Source organism: Chelmon rostratus, chromosome 12 (genome assembly GCF_017976325.1).
Source record: "Chelmon rostratus isolate fCheRos1 chromosome 12, fCheRos1.pri, whole genome shotgun sequence".
In the NCBI taxonomy this organism is placed as follows: Eukaryota; Metazoa; Chordata; class Actinopteri; order Chaetodontiformes; family Chaetodontidae; genus Chelmon; species Chelmon rostratus.
The window spans coordinates 14,268,328-14,287,761 of NC_055669.1; the positions used below are offsets into that span (position 1 = coordinate 14,268,328).

At 44.8% G+C, this 19,434-nt stretch overlaps 1 protein-coding gene across 2 annotated transcripts in view; it reads left to right on the top strand.

Moving 5' to 3' along the window:
* The first annotated feature begins 2,258 nt into the window (after positions 1-2,258).
* The window catches only part of pbx1a (pre-B-cell leukemia homeobox 1a), a 52,661-nt gene continuing 35,485 nt past the window's right edge, over positions 2,259-19,434 (top strand). The window contains exons 1-2 of one of the 2 annotated variants that reach the window (XM_041948539.1): positions 2,259-2,787; positions 3,575-3,648. In XM_041948539.1, the coding sequence (XP_041804473.1) occupies positions 2,603-2,787; positions 3,575-3,648 (259 nt within the window). In that variant the 5' untranslated portion in view covers positions 2,259-2,602. The remainder of the gene's footprint in view (positions 2,788-3,574; positions 3,649-19,434) is intronic. The other variant, XM_041948540.1, reaches the window with a different exon arrangement.

Sequence of the window (19,434 nt, forward strand, 5' to 3'; positions counted from 1 at the left end):
CAACAACACATTTGGCTTTAATGGAGGGAAAATATGCGACGTCAGATGATTTTTTTCCTCCCCCTTTCATTAAGGCTGCAAATGCCGCTTGTTGTGAAATACAGCAATCAGAGCCACAAACAAGGTCTTATTTATTCTATTCAGAGTTTACTTTCCCAAAAGCATCCACATGCAATAAGGTCATGTCTGTGTATTGACTTACAGTGGAATAAATTTGAATTTAGAGCGAGAATAATGAGCTCCTTAGATCATATTTCACACTAATCAATGCAGCCTTTGATTCTGAAATCAGAGCTAGGAAGACTGATTTGTGGGCGCTATGGACAGGGAAAACCAACCTAACATAGAGTGTGGTTTAACAGTCACTGTTTTGTCGACAAATGATCGGAAATATAAGAAAAACTTGATATTTTTCATGTCTGATGAATATGGTTTCACACTTCAGAGTATGCATGTTTACAACTGAACCACCATCGCCTCTGTAAGGTCTACAACACAAAGATAATCCTCTGTCATTATGACCCTGTTAAATAGGGAATAAAATCAAGCAGAATGGCTGTTGGACTGCAGACTTCCATTTCAGGGCTGTGCTGTGCAGTCTTGCAGCTCCTGAGTGTCAGACATTATCACCACCACTACCCTCAACCTCACCCTGCCCCTTGTGACAATTACTGCCCTACCTCCCTATTCAGCACGTAATGAGAAAACTGACTGATCGATTTCTGTCCGGCCAGTAAAAGAAGGGAAGGAGGAGGCATTTGGATATAGCACAGCCTGGACTCTGAGGCGCAGAACAGCAGCATATACATATTATGAATTCTGTTTTTTTTAGGTGTTAATGGGGGATAACTGGCATGCAAGAACAGATTTACATGTTTGATGCTGAGAGTGGTAAAATATTTAAACACATATCCGGTTAAAGTCTGCAACTAGCAATTATTTACATTATTGATTAATCTGCCAGCTATTTTTGCAATTAATTGGCAAATTGTTTGGTCTATAAAATGTCAGGGAAAAAAAACCCCATTTCCTAAAGCCCTAGCTTAACTACTCCACCAGTTTATGACGTTGTAGAAAACACAATAGGCAATTCTTTTATTTTTTTGTAAAAAGATCTAAATCAGTGCAGCAAAACCACAGGTTTCTTTTTTTTATTCCATGCATTCTTCTTTGTGAAAACCTGGCACCTACATTACCCACAATGCAACGCACAACTAGTAGTTGCTAATGTAGCCTCGAGCTGTTAGCCTCAAGCAGAGATCAGGAGTGGGCTACAGACGTCTGGTAAGATCGCTTCTTTCCAACTTCGCACCCCCAGATCTTTTCTCATCTCTAAACTTGTAGTCTTCAGCCCCCAATGACGCTGACTCGAGTGACATCACTTGAGGCCCAGATCTCGTGCAGCTCCCTCTGGAGCAACAAAAGGCTCCATATGACTTTTTGCACCGACACCCTTGAACAGACTTTATGATGCCTAAAACTGGAATCAATTATCAAAATAGTTGGCGATTAGTTTTCTGTCATCTGACTAATCTCTAATTACAAATCCGGTGTGTTTGAGCGTATGGGTGTTTGAACACAACCCTGGATTGCCTGGGAGAATCAGTAAATTTGCTATAACAACTATTGTGCTCCCGTGTTACAACATTAGGCTTGTAAAAGTGCTCCCCACAAACTGCTGCACGTTCTAATAAATTCATCTTGATTTACTATTCCTTTGACTGATTACACGGATGTAAATATTCAGCAGTGAAATATATAGTCGGAGTGACAGAGTGTCTTTCCCAAGCACCGCCATGCTGTCCTGTTAGGTCAGAGCTTCACTGCCACTCACAATTATTTATTAGGCTACATATTCACTCTCTATCCATCACCGTGTGGCCACCCGCTCCGGTCACATCTCTTTATGTTTATTACAGTGTCCCACCTTCCCGAGGAGGATGATTGACGTTTTCGGAGAGGACCGAGGTGGGACTTGCGCGCTCCTCCTTCTCCAATCGTGGCTCGAGGGGCGGAGGCTTTCCATCCATACTCTGATTATGAGTCAGTTACCAGACATAAGCGAAACAATAACAGTTGCTGGTGACTTTCTGTCCAAAACCTTCACAGGCAAGTTGGGTCTTTAGCGCGCTTTTGCGCAACGAGCTCTCGAGTGTGTCGGTTTCATAAGAGGAGCTCAACGCGCTCCACTTTTAATCAGATTAGGAGCCTTTAATGTTCAATCCTGTTTTTTTTTTCCTTCTTCTTCTTCTGCTTCTTCCCTACAGTAGCGGTGCAGGAGTGGCCAAAGCCAAAAGCAGCGATTCAGATCAGATTTCACCTAAACCAGCTGGGAGAGACACCGAGAGAGAGAGAGGGAGAGAGAGAAGGGGGGAGAGGGAGGGAGGGAGAGAGAGAGAGAGAGAGGGTTTGTCAGTCTCCCTCCTCCCAAATCCAGAAAATCTTACCAAGGAAAAAGGAGGAGTGTCGGGGGTGAGAGAGACGCAGAGGAATCCAGAGGAATTTCCGAGGATATTTTCCCCTTCTTCACCCCCCCTCCAGCCCCTCTCGTGGTATTGAATTTTAAAAGTTGGAGGCGAGGCAGCGGGGACCGCGGTCGAGGATGGACGAGCAGCCTCGGTTGATGCACTCCCACGGGGTAGGCATGGCCGGACACCCCGGCCTGGCGCAGCATATGCAGGATGGCACGGCGGGGACGGACGGAGAGGGAAGGAAGCAGGACATCGGAGACATATTACAGCAAATCATGACCATCACAGACCAAAGCTTAGACGAAGCACAGGCGAGGTGAGGCTAAAGGAAGAAAAAAAAAATCTTATTAATCGGGGAGCGGAGATATTAGGCAGTGTTGCTGGTGATGGAGGGGGGAGATAGTAACACTGTGGTTTGTATCAAGACTGCCTCTAAATGAAAGCAATTACGCCCACTGAAGTGCCATGACTGCGCGAAAGCGAGAAAAAAACCGTAAAAAACTTCACATTTGATTATTTGCGACAACTTTGGAGCGAATATTGAGATCGAAACTATTAATTATTGCGTGATTACTGTAGATCTGGGTGATCCGCTGAGGGGTCTTGTAACTGCGGGGTAGTTGGCACTCTCAGTTTCCCAGACACTTCTGCCTTGTTACAAAGGAGCTTACACTGTAATCCTGTGCTGCAAAAGCATGTTGCAGATCCTCTCCGGTAGTTTTCACCCATTGCACTTTCAATAACTATCAAAAATCAATTCATTTGGCAGCTGTAGTGCAACTGACTGGATTTTGTTGCATATTATAAAAATGTGGGTTTGCCAAATGTTTTGAGTCTCTCCTTCTGTATTCATTCATGACACAAATAATGAAATGCAAAGACTATGAAATCAGTCTGAATGTAATTTCCATTTACCTCCTGCTCGTTTTAGAGATGAGCCTGCGTCTCACAGTGGAAACAGAAGTGAAATGTTTATATCTGTGCCTGTAAATCTGCGTGTGCACGATGGATTCTTGTGATTTGAGGCTCTGTTTAGCGGCTTTGTTACTGTTGCCACTTGTTTGAATATTGATGTGGAAAGTGGTGTCCTGTCCTCTTTTTAGGAAGCATGCACTGAACTGCCACAGAATGAAACCTGCTCTCTTCAACGTCTTGTGTGAAATAAAGGAGAAAACAGGTAAGTTCTGCTTCTGCTTGCTGGATTTTTGTCTTTTGCTCCCTTAATACTGATACTGACGAGAATATTGTCCATTTCATGGTCTAATAGCGTATTTCTTAGTATCTTAGTGTCACTTCATTTCTTTCGTTTTTTAACAAATTAATTCTTTATTGTTGGAGATTTTTTTAAACATAGAGATTTAATTGTGCAAAGCCCAGATCGTCGTGACGTTCCGCTCTGAAGCTGCACATTAATTTGGCCTAACATTTTCTTTCTGGTTTATGCCACGTTTTCCCTGACAAACGTCACACGGCGTGCATGTGAGCAGCGCTGGCCCCAGATGAGGTGCTGTCACTGGACTGGAGTGCTTTCATGCCGACGTTTGGGCCTTTCTGGGGCTGGGCTTTCTCACCCCTCTCTGTCTGTTTTCTTTGGCCGAAGTGAGCTGTTTGAAATGCACGGGCAGGTCAGAGGGATTTTCTGTTTACGTTTGCAGCGAGGGTCAAAGTCATGAAGAGGAATGTGTGAATTATTGCTCTCTTAACAGCAGATTAAAAGAAGAGCAGCTCACATGATGGAAGGCTGTGAATGCTCTGTGAGGGCGGCGGCAGAGTGCTTGTAAGAGGCGGCTTTTTTCGAGGGAGGAAATAAAACAAAATATCCAATATAGCCTTATCTGCGAACACAACTTTGAAGCTGTCTTTGAGATTATTGAGAGAGCCTTGTCACTTTGTCTGCCGCCGTTGCATTCGCAGCCGTGACAGGTGAAAATAAACAGAGTGCTGGCGTGGAGGCATTGCCATGTTCCTTAATTTTACATGAACTGTCATTCACCGACATTTCGCCCGCGTGAGTCAGAGTTTGGCGCCAGTTTCTCCGAAAAAGAAGGTAGAAGGAGGCGGCAGACACTTCGGGATTTTCACCAGATTTGCGAAGGTTTAAAGAGTGCAGTCTCTGAGGAGGAAGCTATAGTAGGCTGGGGCCCTGTTTCTAAATTGCAAGGCTTGGAAAAGTGAGAGAGTAATGCCTGGCTCTTTGTAAACTGTCTGGCGTCTCCCTGGGTTCAACCAGAGTTCGTTTCCAAAAAGAAGAACAAAGTGACTTGGACCTTTTCCTGGCTTTTCCCCCCTGCCTCTCCTCTCTTCCCACCGTTCTTGGCAACCGGGATTTCACAGAGCTTGTGACGAGAGAGGCTCCCCCTCGGCCTGCGAAATCTCCTTCCCTCAATTCAGGACCAAGTTTGGAAATGAACATAATTCAGCATAGTTTATATTCTCTCTCTCTCTCTCTCTCCCTCTCTCTCTCTCTCTCTCTCTCTTTTAAATGTATTGATTCAGTTATTTTTTTTAAAGTGTGGTTGAAAAACATGCTCCAAACCACAAATCAGCACGCTCTAAATAACTCCATTACATTACAGTCAGAAAAGGCATTTAAAAGTTAAGAATAACCCGAAACAATTTGTGAGAGAATCAGGACTTAATGGCCGCCTCGCTGTGTCCTCCCTGTCTGCGTTTGAAGAGCTGAGCTGCGGCTCATCTTCGCCCATAGGAGGTTTGTGCAGACGAAACTGAAAATCCTTTCACTGCAGTGACAGAGAAAATGACTCAAACCTTCACCATGGCATTTACAGCCAAATGTGCTGAGTGCAGTGTATGCGAGCGGAGTACAGCCTGTAATTTGTCAGGTCTTTTTTATATTCTTTATAAAGAGTCAGCTTCTCCTTCGCTTTCTACATTGTTGCAGTCGGGGTGTCTTTTAGAAGTGGTGCGAGCGGGGGGAGATGAGTGCAGCAGCTCAGGCTCGACGCAGCCCTTCTCCTCGACCTTTCGCTGAAGGGAGGAAGCATTTCTTTAGGTCGTATATCATGTGTTGCATGTAGTTATTCACATGTGTGTCGCGCGCACCTCCTCCTCATGGCGTGTCTGTGGCGTGTGAGTGTTGACAGCGGCAGTATGGGACACTGCAGCGGCGAGGTGTCCATTGGCAAGCAGCTGACAAACAAGGCGGGAGTGCATGCCAATAGCGGACAGAGCAGTCCTTAACTGATGACCCCACCCCACCCCTCTCCCTGTATATTTGTGCTGGGGTCGGGCCCGTGTCACGGCGGGAGAGTATTTAGCAAGCTTAAACAAGCTCATGTTCGCTTGCAGGCTGATGGAAAACCAACTGTGGAGGCTTGTGTTACCTCTTGCAGACGCTCCTTTTGGCCGCCAGTGTTGTGTTTCACAAAAATGTTTACCCTGACAACCGGCCCCTCTCTGCTTTTTTTTTTCTCTCGACTATCATCATTGTTTCTGCAGTTCCTGAGAGCACTTAGAATTAGCTTTCCTGTGTTTGCTTCACATCCTGCGAGCAGTGTTTGGAGAGCGTCTTTGTTTGTGTGGAACCATTCCGCCGATGGAAGCTGGCACGTACAGGTTGACTAAGTAAGAGAAGCCAGACACCAAGTCAGTGTTTCTGGGTGTCAGATTTCAGGCCCGCTCGCTCGCTCTCTCTCCCTCGCGCTCTGCGTCTCTCTATCTGTGGGCCTGGGACTGTTTCGTCAGGCCAGTGTGTGTCAGCGGCCTCACATTACCCCCTCGCAGGCTCGGGTCAGATGGAGAGCTCCTGCATGACTAATGTGATCAGACGGATAATGCATTACACCGCTTGAACTTATCAAGGCTGGAGACCTGCTGAATCAGTCGGTCCTGCTAACTGCAGCCCCCCCGCCAAAGCTCGCACTGCTAATTAGACATGTACACACATTTTAGATATTCACAGTGGTGTCGGTCTGGACGCTTTCAAGTAGTTGACATCATTAGCACAACAACATTGCTTTTGATAACTGTCCTGCAACTAACAATTATTGTCATCATTGATTAGTCTGCCGATTAGCTTCTTGTTTAAATTCGTTTTTCATCTTGAAAAATTCTGGGAAAAAAAAGGCCAAAGTGGCGTCCTCAAATGTCTTGTTTTGTCTGAACAGCAGCCCAAAATATAGATATTGAATTTGCAATTACACAAACCAGAGGAAAGCAGTAAATCCTCACTTCGGAGAGACTGGAAACAGCAAATGTTTGGTGTTTTGCTTAAAAAAATGAATTATCAAAGTTGCAGATTCATTTACTGGCGGTAGCTAATCCATTAATCAACTGATCGTTTCAGCTCTCGTCGACAGGCGTCAAAAAAAAGTGAAGGTGATAAAATGTCAAATTACAATTTATGGTATTTTGTGCAACATTAACATTAAACGTTGACGGAGGTACTAGTTGAGCCTCCATGAAGCAGTGGATAGACTGGTCACTATGGCTCCCAGTGCTGCTGTTTTTCAGTATTTAATTGACATGGCTGTCCATGATGAGTTCAGGGGTTAGTGTTGCCTCTCTTTGTTACTCTCCTCTCATCTCCGGTGACAGATGGAGGCATTAGTCTCCAATGTGGCGCTGTCCTGAAACTAATGGCTATGTCCTTGGTTTCCCCGCGCTAGCTGGGAGACTGTATATCTGTCCCCGGCTTGGAAGTGCCGAAGCAGCAGTTTATCCCCCCATGTTTTAGTTTCCACGGAAATAAGGCCGAACAGGACTCTGTCTGTTCTCCCATAAATGACTTCAAATAAATAACTTCAAAACGAGTGAGAAGTTTTCCTGAGAAAACGTTGCTGGGCTTTGATTTGCGAGTTTATAGGAAACTCTTCCTCCACTTACCAGAAATGTTCCTCTAAGTGAATAATAACAAACATGCAATATATTTTTTTAAGGAGTCTGAGCAGAGATGCGGTGATTGTAAGTTTATCTTTGCTCCTAAAGTGAATTTACCCACTGACATTTCCTCTATACTCATATTTATATTCACTGCATCATCAGTACACTCAGAAGCAGCAGCGCGTATTTTTGCATGTTCCCTGTCCTCTGATATAAACTCACTCGCAATTAGGACAGCTAATATATTATGCAAATGTTGACTGGCTTAATTGAGACATGTTAATCATGTTTTAAGAGGCTAATTACAGCCCTGTATATCTGAGGTGGGAGTAGTAATTAGCTGTGATAACAGATCTGGCTGTAGAATGGTCATATTCTGTGTGTCGACGTATGGCGAGGGTGTGCGTTTGTGTGTGTGTGGGAGCATAGGTAGGTCGCTAGGTGTGTCTTGTGTTTGTTTTTGCTTGCTTTTTGGCAGCTCTACCGGTTTTTTTCTGTCTCTCTCAGCCTTTAAACAAATGAAAAGTCCAAGTTTGCTCTCAGTCGAGTTGGGTGTCTTTGCATACATGCCGGCAATTGTGTGTCTGTGTCTGTGTAATGGCTCAGAGAACTGTTTTTTCACATTTCACCTTCATGGAAAAGGCAAGAAGGACAGGGGAACAGAGATCTATCAGCTCACCTGTTCGCAAGGAATGTGAATGCTTTGCATCTCTATCTATAGTTTCTTTCCCGCACTCCTCAATCTGGTTATCTGATGCAGCAGTACTGGCCATTCTGCCAACCGGGCTTTTATACAAGGCTGTGTTCTTAGTTTTCTGACAGAGATCATATTCAGATCCATTACGCTAAGAATGCCTTCCCACTTATCGAATATAAAATTGCTTTAGAGAGGAAATTTGCTCTATGGCGGAGTGGAGTTTCTTTTTTATCAGATGTTTGTCTCTGGAGCAGCTTTTAGTGTCTACAAAACAGCTCTGGTGACATTATTGCAGCTGCAATTGCCTCAGCCATTGTTTTTCTTATTGGTGCTGTTTGGATTTGATTGGATTTTCCGCGGTCTCGTGGAATTGCCTCACGCAGTAGGACCGCTGGACGCGTATATCCTCATATTGTTGACGTTGAAACACCTGCAGATCTTATTACTGATATGTTCATGGGGCTCCAACTGTGTGCTCCAACTACCGCTGAATTACACTGTTTAGTTTTTCATTTTTCATAGCATTACATCTGCTTGCTTACTTGCCCCCCCCCCCCCCCAACATATCCTTTCTTATATCAAAAATCTAACTTACACATCCAGATTCTCTTGGGCGCTGGAGGTGGTTGCCCTGGCAGTTGATAACCTTAAATTCGAGGTGTGGGATCTCATTTCTCTGGCGCCCTGCCACTACGATGTAAGTGGCGTGTTGGCAGCGTGCTGGGGTTGTACAAAGGAACCCCCCTGACTTCGATGAACAGTCAAACGTAAAATGGCAAGCGCTCTTCCCTGGCTGACTTAGTAAAAATGACATAAATTAATACATGCTGCTTAAACAGGACCAAGATTAATGGTTGCCTTTCGCAGCGGCTTAGATCTACTGTCAGTCGCTGCTCGCTGCCCAGATGGAATCAACACCAATCAATGAGGCTACCCGACTCTCCCTGAATGTCTGCACACACACATTTAAATATATCCTGTCCACGCAAACACATTCAGGCACATGCATCATGCACTAAAAAAACAACAAAAAAGCCCCCCGTCGATGCCGTGTTCCTGCTCCTCTGCTCAGCATTTCTTCACATGAACTCGTAGGCATATCCTGTTTTACCTCCCATACAGTGGGGTGTTCAATCAGGTGCCACAAAAGTCAGATGGGGAAGAGCAGTGAGGCCGATGGCTCAGTAGTGATTGGATGTTTCAATTACTGATAGTAATGCCATGGTGTAGTGAGTCATGCAGTGCAGATAGCGCCATTTATTTTAATCAGGACAGGGGAGAGATGGGTGTGGATGTGTCTCCCTCGTTTCAGAGTAGTTTCACATTTAGATGCAGAGGAGTGTGCTCTCTCTCTCTCTTTCTCTCTCTCTCTCTTTCTTTATTTCACACACAAACACACACATGCTCAGGTGGATTGAGAGTGGAGGAGAGGTTGCCGTGGGTAACGCGTTGCGACAAGGTACTCTCTCGGTGAGCTATTCTAATTTATGTTAATAAACCTTGCTGTTGCCGTGAGAGACAAAGGGGCCACAGATGAGCCTTGGTAACCCCGGCACCTTCACTGGAAGCAAAGGCGCAGACAAAGAACAATGCACACACACACACACACACACACACACACACACACACTTACTCAGAAAGAATGAGAGAGAAGAGATATTGAACTGTAGAGAAAGACACAAACACTGTGGCGGAGAGCGATGATAAATTTAGCCACACAAAGAGTTGTTTTTGTGGCTGCAAAATCAAACAGCCTCATGCTGGCAGTCTTCAGTGTGGTGTGTGGTATCTACCGTCTCTGCGTGTGTGTCGGAGTGTGTGTTGGAGGGGCAGAAATAGGCAGGCAGGCAGGCAGGCAGACAGTCTCTCTGGGTTGCTGCTGCTAATTCCATGGGGAATCTCTATAGAGACACGAGGTGCTGCAGTTTTGGATCACTTCCTGGGGCAGATGTGACACCACAGGTAGCATTTAGCACAGTGGGGCGAGAGCACGAGCGTTAGCAGAGGTCAGCACTTGGCCTGGCCGTCTGGCAGTGGAGAGACCATCTCAGAGAGGCAGATAAGGGCCCTTAAATGCGAATCTGAAGTAGTGTTGGCTCGTTCAGGCAGAAAGGGAACCCTCAGCACGTATGAATAAAAAAAAATAACCACAAGACTCACTTTTATGTGGATCTTGTTTGCTTTGTCTGCAGTCATGCAGTGATGCGCTGTAAACAAAAACAATTAAGTCAGAACTGCCATCAGGGTAGGATAATATCAGTTGTTTCCAATGCAAAGCAATACATTTTGAAAAAAAATCTGTGAATCAGTTAACATTATTATAGCGTGCATCATGAAAATCCTCATTAAACTGAGATTGGATCAGAAACTGTAGATTTTCTCAACCAGCAGCTGGTCTGACTTGTTATTACACTGCTTGTTATTATGGAAAATCCACTTTATGTATACATCAAATGCCTCATTACCAAACTATTATATTTTTCAGCGTGAAAACTAAACTTTTAAACTTATCGTCTCAATTCTGGCGTCTAACAAGGTAAAATATCTCAACTATTTCTGACAGTAACAGCAATGAGGATTGATAATGCAGTGATGCCTCCTTGCTGGTTCCCAGTACTGTAGCCATCCGCGTCCCAACCCGAAGAGCAAAAGCTGTGGGTTTCCTCTCTGCCGTCTGTCTGCCAGCTTGCCTTTGGCGGTGTTAGTTCTGGACAGTTAACTCCAACTGAAATTATGTTAATTGCTGTCATTTTCTTTTTTCTACTTGAGCATAATCAGCAAATTATATACTTCTGTTCATTTATTACCAAGCCACTTCTAACAGAGTTTTTACCCTTCAAAGATCAAAAGTTAGGAGGTAATTTGCTCTTACCATTTGTGTATGGGTGTGGGTTTCTGTGCAAGTGTGTGTTAGCTTTTTGTGTAATAGTCTTATGTCTTAAAAAGTCTTTGAAATGTTGTGTTATGCATGTATAGTGTCAGTTTGATCAAAAATATTAAGTATTAATACTATTTGCTATGATTAATACTATACACTATAGTATTACCAAAATGCAAAAAAGGCTCCCAAGTTTTTGTTGCCACTGAGTCTTTTGAGGCCATTTTTGTGGCGTTATGTTGGAAGGAGACTCGTATTTCTCAGATTTTAGGTATTTACTGAATTAATACGGACAAATTGACAAAAACGCCTTATTTCAAGATTATAGAAAATGCAGGAATCCTCTCCAAAGCGTGGCCCATTTCTTCATTCTGTTCATTGCTGTCACTTTTATCTCTGATTTTATGCTATTTTGTGAATTGTTTACGGAAATCCCCTCTAAGCTATGTGTGTGTGTGTGTGTGTGTGTGTGTGTGTATATGTGTTTGCGTGTGTGTGTTACTAGGCAGCAACTCACTGACAAACAATGAGCGAGAGGTGTGACGTAGCACGGTTTAATGTTGAAATATGCATGATAGTGTGTAAGGGACTTTCTTTACAATCTCAACATTTGGACGTCCGTTACCGAGCGACAATCACGTGCAACAAACACAAGCGTGCACTGTGTGGTTGTCTGCACTCTGAGGTACAAGTACAGTAACCGACATTCCTCATAACTACTGCGTTTTACTGCGCTCACCACAGCGAGGCAGGTGTGTTAGTTCAGAATAAGAAGACAGGAACTCTCATTTTACATTAAGTGACACCACATGACACAATGAGTGAGGAGTGATTCGAGGTCCAGTGTGGGTTGCAGTCTCAACCCTCTGGTGGCCGCGATAAACTTGAAAGGCGCCCCCTACAGCCAGTGATTGGCTTATCCATTCTGGCCCACTGTAGAAACATGGCGGTGCATGGAAGAGGACCTGCTCCCTCTGTACAAATAAAAAGCTCATTCTAACGTAACGAAAACACAACGGCTCATCCTTTCAGGTGATCATACACTAATGAAAACATTTTGATGAATATTATATTTCTTTTCTGCCGACAGGTCCCTCTAAAGCCTACAAAATGGTCCTTTAAACGCATTTTACATGCATCTATTTCTCAGCAGGGAAATGTAGGGGAAATCAAAAACGCAGCAGGAAGTGAGCGTCCTTTCATAATAATAATAACTTTATTTTGAATTGCCTTTTTGTTTCCATCTGGTCATATCCTGTTACAGTTTTACTGACTTTATTGCCTTTTATTTATGAAGACTGACTGAGCGGCCGGCAGCGCCCTCCTACAGACACTTGTTATAAAAATGGCAGGTGTCCAGTATAGTTTCTTGCATTTAGATAAAAGGCACCTTCACTGGAGCATCAGCGTGTGTGTGTCCCCTTTGAGCCTTTAAAATCAGGCTTTCTTCCCCACTCGCTCTTTCACCAGCCGTTCATAAGATATGAAGCGACGACCCCGTGACTCCACACATGCCTCTCGCGCCTCCAGGCGAGCTTCTTCTCCTATTATATTTTATTTGGCTTGCTGGCACCACCTTGTAGCCTGTTTTATTGGACATGTCCTTCAGCACCATGTTTAGCAGTCTCCTCCCCTAAACACATAAAATTCCTTTATGTTCCTATTACTTGAGTTTATGAAGAGCGTCTTCAGCCCCCTCCCCGCTGATAAGATCATATTGATAGATTGATATTGGGAGAGCTGTAGTGTGATAAAGGCGCAGGGGTTAAGAGCTTCTTGGATAGTTTAACCTTGATAAAACAGTTGTTTCAGTGAGGCTGATTTTGCCCCATCCGTCTTCATCCGTCAGGGCCCCGCTGAAGTATGCAAATGAAGGCAGTAGAGGGAAGCGCCGTGTGCGGTTAAATGGGGCGTTGCGAATGTGCGGTGTACCGCGCCGACGGGGTGATACTACTTACTGTCCAAATTTAGTGTGTCTCTTCTGAAACATCCTCCCCCCCTTCCTTTTTGTCTACATTTCAAGAATATATACAGCCCTAAGAGGAACTGTGGCCTCTCGTAAAATGATTACAGCTGTGGCAGCAGCAAAGCACTTTACGCTCGCACTCGCGTTCGTGCAGATTTTAATGTTTTTGAGCTGGAATTTAGTGACTGCAGGACAGTGTGTTATCCCTTTATTTGTGTCTTTGTGTTCGCGGGATTGGTATTTACATGTTGCAGCCGGTTTTATTGCCCGCTCTAGCCATACATTTTAGAATATGGCTGTTTATTGCGCTAATTAGTGAGTCTGGAGGTGTGAGGGTAATAATCTTTATGATAATAACTGTTTATGCCTTTACACTGCTCTCCATTCACAGTTTACGTTGCTCGGGCAGCTTCATTTGCCTGATTAGCTTTGTACCTACTCAGCAGCATTAGGGATGTTTTCTTGCATGTATTTGATTCTCTCATTTATCTCATGTGTCGGCATATTGATTGATTCCCCTGCTCACTCATTATTTTGTTCTGCTCCTCACAACTCATTTTCAGAGAGGGGGCCAGCACTGAGGCCAGGAACAGATACCACGTCTCCTCTCCGCTGTCTGACTAGCCACCACACACATAAAGCTGTCAATCAGGAGCTTTCCTGGCTGCCCTTTGTTATGGAACGCCAGCTCTGTGGGTGGGTCCTCCGGGTGATAGATGGCTCAGAGAGCCTATCGGACTGCGAGGAGCATCCATCTCTGTCTGGAGCCTGTTAAACAAGCTTGGGAATGCAGCCATGTAGTCCTAACCACCACTGGCCTCCACTAAAAAACCCCATTAACATTAATGAAGGATAGCTTTAAAAGTTCTTCAGTAATAGGCTTGAATTGGATTTATGAGTCAGATAGTTTGCCAGAGAGTACGTCATGAAAAATGTCACTGGTAGATAAATGGAAATGAGCATTTGAAAGGTCTCGGGACACTGTTTCAGCAAGGATTTCAGCTCAGGTTAGAATTTTTTATTTTTTATTTTTTTTTATCTTGCCCCTCAATCATTTTCCCTCCAGGTTTAAAATCAAGCAGCAGCTTCAGAGTGGCTATGAGGGGAAAGCAAGGTGTTTGATGTTTTAAGTGACTGCAAAGATAAAGCTGCTCATCTTACACGCAGTGCTGCTGCTTGTAGAGAGAGAGAGAGAGAGAGAAAAAAGAAGTTCTTAATACTTTTTTGAAAGGCCTTTCATCCCAGGTGGCACTGGCCATTTCAATATCTTGGAACTGCCACTTTGCCTGTCTGCAAGGTCCCTATAGATGGCTGATGTGAAACTGCCATTAGCCAGCCAATTCCTCAGTCACAGATTACTGTGCCAGTACGTGGTAATCACAATGTTGAAAAAGGTCTGATTGCACTCCATCCAACCTACAAAGTGTGTCTTAAATGGGTTTTTCGAAGGTCTGCAGTCGGTTGTTGGTGTGTCATCATAGTGCATTAGGACTGTCAGAGGCAAAATGGCAGTTTTTGAAACCTTTCATTTCATGTGAATGTTAAAAGGATGCAGAAATACACTCAGATCAAACGAGGCAAACAAGGCCTCAGTGAGATTGTTCAGTCAAAGCACCTACGAGCACGTTGCCCCATTCACTTGCTTCCATTGAAAGAGTACTTATTTTAAATATTACATGCATTACATTTCATGCATGTCCCCCCTCTGTCTTGGTTTCTCCCTCTATCTCTCCTCTCATCTCTCGGCTAGTCTGCTCTCTGCTAACCTCTGATGTCATTAGCGTTGGAGGGAGGCTGAAGGGAGAGAGGGGTCGCTATTCTTAATGAATTCCGCTGTGTCTTTGCACTCCCCCACCTAGTTAACCCTACCCCCCTCCAGTGCTCAAGGTGTCAAATTAGAGCAGCTGGAAAAGGGGAGAACAAGGAGATGGACAAGGTACATCTCACCCCACCTCATTTCCTCACTCTCCTTCAAAGCAGCTAATATAACATGAGATTCATGAATAGTATCCATGTAACAACTATGCAAAGATGGTTGGATGCACTCCACGTATTCACTTTAATGATTAAGAAGCTGTTACTGCAGGTAATAAATTGTTACTCGTACAGTGATGTGCACTGAAAATCCAGTTAAAGGAAGGATTCACCATCTTTACTCCAGCAAAAGTATCAATACTACAATGTAGTATTGACAATTAGAGAAAGAAAAAAAAAACATTCATTTACGCAGCTTTCCTGCCCCATCTATCATGTCGTGACCTCCCAGACTGGCACATGCACAACAATGCATCACATTTTTTACGCAAGCAGCTTTTTAAAAGAAAATCTGCAAAGTAGCTAATAAATATAGCTGTCAAATAAAGGTAGTGGAATATAGATACAATCTTGAAAAGCAGTGCCTTAGAAGTCGTAGACTCAAGTGACGTAGAAGTAGCTCAGAGCAGTACTTGAGTAATTACTGTCCCACACTATTGATTTGTGATTTTCAGTGCATTTTGTGACTCCGCCTTGCATCAAACTTGCAAAACTTTATTTGCACTTCTAGCTAAGATCCCAAACTTTCCAAAGATACCAAATATGTCAGGCTGGATTTGGAGAAACGTATGTAAAACGATGCACAAGACACCAAGAATATTTCAATTTGACAAAACAGTGCTGCTATAAAAAGGATGGGTTCATCTTAAGTTTTGGAACAAACTGATATATGTGATGCTGTCAGGGAATGTGGGATAAGATGATTTCTCTTGAATTAAAGGTGCTTCAGGGGAAACGGAAGGGGAGCAGTGGATGTGAAAGGGCTTAACCTCAGCTTACCTCGTCTGCACTCGCCTCAGCTCGTGACGTCACTCCACAGAAGTCATTTCGACAGTCTCCAGAGAGGAGGCCGTGAACTTGTTGCCTCCGCCGCAGAGTAATAGTGGTACTGACAGCGATAGCATATCCGACCCCTTCGGAGCTCTGCAGGAAACACATCGGCGTGATGTCCCGTCCTCTTCGTTTGGCCGCTGATCCTCAGGAAGAACTCACCGCCCGGCCCGGCGGGCCCCATGACGCGAGCTACGTCGCCGCTAACAGTTTTGAACGGTGTTGAAGTGTTTCAGGGTGGATTTTTCAGAGTTGTTGTCATCTGCTCCACCCCGGCGTTAACGGTTGATAGTCCTGACTCAACAGAGAGCCGGCATCCCCCCGTGGCTGTGCTTACTCACTCCTGAGCCCAGCGTTTAGTTTTCCTTGGCAGACCCAGGCCACAGCTCATTAGACTAAGAGAATGTGCCTGCCTTAATTAATGATATGTAAATATCCTTGAATTGGCCACATTTGCATATTAAGAGAGATTTGTGGAATCTGTGGAGTAATATATTTTAATTAGGGATTAATTAAAAATAATGGGAATTTCATTTCGCCTGGCAGGTTGTGTTTGGTGTGAAGCGTGCGCCGGGGCCCAATCTTTGAACGCCGAGGCAGCTACCAACATGTGAAGGAAGCTCGGCTCTTCCACCTGCTATCTGTGCTGCATACAAACATGCGCGCGTGTGCCCTCACGCACACGCACACACACGCACACGCTGGCATCACATTCCTTGAGATGCCAGAGCCCTCCCAGGGGGTCTTCACAAAGCGCTGTTGCTTTGAAAAGCGGGTGAGGAGGATGAGGGAGGGAGGAGGGGGATCCAGCATGAACACCCACAATATGTTTTTTGGGGATGGTCCCAGTTTGGCTCGATTTCATCTCCTCTCATCTTTCTGAGGGTTTTTTTCTCGCCGTGTAGTTGGGGAATGGCTCTCAGACACGGAACACTAGTTATGTTGGCAATTATGTTAATGGAATGCCATTAGGCCATGATTGTGTATGAGCGAATGGGGAGAGAGGGCATGTTTTCAGAGACCCAAGTCAATGTCTGCTTTGATCCACTTCTAGGGGACTCTTTGCCCGAACCTTTTCCAAAATATTCTGCAGTTTTTCACCCGTAAATCTGCGGTTTGACCGTCATGTCGGAGGTTGCTTCGTTTCAGGCTGTTTGTACCGGGTAATGATGTCCTCGCCGTGTTTTTTTTTTTTCTCTGACGGCGGTGAAAATAAATCCGAATAGAGACAAAGAAACCATCTGTCATCAGCATCACTAATAGCACTGATAGCACGGCCACTATCACGGCATCTCCTAGGTGGAAATCATCCCCATTACCCAGCATCAAGGCTGCTTCCTGCTTCCTGATGCTCGCCGCAGCAGCAGCTTCGCACACACAAACACACTCGTCTCCGTTTTACTCAATCTGCAAAGACGATTTTTGATGCGTTTGGGTATTTTTCAGTCCTTTCCGTGCAGCGGAGGGATGCAGTAAATGTCTGTTTTTCCTCGGGCTGGGCTCAAAGCGGAGAGCTCCTTTGGCATTTGTGATGTGTCGTCAGCGCGCTGATGTTATTGATCCAGGACCTTCCGAATTCATTAGGAGATCCAGCACAACTGTGCTGCATCTTTATTTATGTTGCTGCCCCCTCCCTGGCCTGCCTCTCTCTCTCTCTCTCTCTCTGCCTCGCTCCCTGTCTGCCTTCCTCTTTCATCCTCCATGCATTATTCTTTTATTATTCTTTTACAGCTGCCTTATCGCCCGCGTTTTGGTGAGGATAAGACCTGTCATCTTTGGGTCTTGTCTGGGGAGATGATGGGAGACTTCAAGGGGGAGGAGTAGGTGGATGGGAGGGGAGGGCGTAAAGAATGCCTGCTGTCCCCCTTTTTTCCCCCCGTCTGAAATGGACCTCTCTCGCTTTTTTCCCCTCTCCTCTACCTTGCTCTCTTTCACTCTCGCTCTCGCTGTCTCTCTTTGTAATGAGAATCTCTCCCTAATTGAGGGAGCTGCAGCGAGCTGGCCGAGGGCGGCGGGGTTAGATTGTGATACTGGCTACGTGACCGTTATGCTGATAGAGGTGGCAGATCAATAATTTAGGCCCTGACCTTAATGGTGGTGTTAAAATGCTCATTCCTCCGGAGTCTGGAGGCCTTAAAGGTGCAGAGTTGGATAAAGCCGCGGAGCTGGCTCGGATGTGGCGGTGGGAAGCGTGGGGGATGGTGGGAGAGGCAGATAAGAGGAGAGGTGGAGAAAGACAGAGAGGGGAGAGTGTATTTGCAGTCAGCCCCTCAGTGTGTGAAAGGAGGGATCATGAGCGATGTTTTTCCTGCTTCTACATTCAGACACTCACATTGTCACCAACATTCATCCTCTTAGTATCTATATGAATGCCATAAGCTTTTTTTCCCCCCTCTCTCTCTTGCCTGTATTTGGTATCTGGTAATGTAATCCGTTTTCATAAGAAATCCTCCACCCATTCTCACTGATGCGCTGAATGCATCAGCAGACACCAGAAGTGAACAAAGACTGCGGTAACGAGTGGGTTTAATCTGGTTCTGGGCTTGTCTTGTGCTCCTAGCTTAAGGCCATGCACATTGAGGATTCGGACAGCCATCGATTTGATACTGAGGGACATTAACGTCACGGCCTCATGCGTCTCTCTGAGTCTCTAAGACCGGACTCATTCCCTGCTGGCAGGATGCGACCATCTCAGCTCTCCCCTGCTCCCCCACCCCGCTCCCCCCTACCCACCCAGCCACCCTTAGGGGATGATATATTAGATATAACCAATTCAATTTTATGCAGCCAGGACAGACGCCCTGGGGACATAAACACACACATTTTTAATACACTCCTCACCAGGAAGCCCAATGCGCCAGAGCCTGCGGCTGCCCTGGGTCTCCTCTCACACTCAATTATTAATGTAACGGCCGTAGTGGCTTAATTAAATAATAAAGACAAGCTCACTGCAAAGGAATGGGCCAAGGACAAGTCAGAACGGGGAAGTGGCTTCTCTAAATGTCTGTTGTTGACATATATGTGTGGATGCAGCGCTGTAAACATGCAATATTGTAATAATAGCCGCTGACACAAAAATGCTGCATCCATCACCAAATAGCATTCATGGTTAATATATCTGTGTTTATTCTAAATGTCAAGTTTTCTGTAGGAAAAGAAGAAGAAGCCATATTCCATCTAAAATTGTGCTTTTCCACAAAGCCCTTTTAAAAAAAAAAATAAATAGATTGAGGGAGAGGTGCAGACTTTTGGCTTCAAGTCTGCTCGTAAATCAATTGTCTTGAGAGTCAGGTCAAACAGGGGCTCGCGATGCCTCAACTACATAAAAAGAATGATTTCCTCAGATTATGGATTCCTGCCACCTCAAGGGCAAGCCAGAGGAAGCGCTCTGTCTGCGATGTGATGAAATGTGGCGTTATCTTTTACTTTGTTTCATTAGATTCACTGGAGATTACGCACTCTACCCTCAAAGACTAGACTTTTCCAGCTTTCCAAGATGAGAGATCTTCCGGCCTCGGGGCAAAAAAATATATTTCCAGCTCCCTTCCCCAGCCCGTTTCTTGGGGTTCATGTCTGCTATGGCTCGCAATTAATTATTCAAATTCATTTTTGAAATGCGGGGTTACATTTTGAGTGGCTTGTTCAAAGGCAACAGCAGTTTTTTTTTTTTCTTTTCACTCATGGCAAGTAAGCTCTGCCATTAGATTGAAAAATA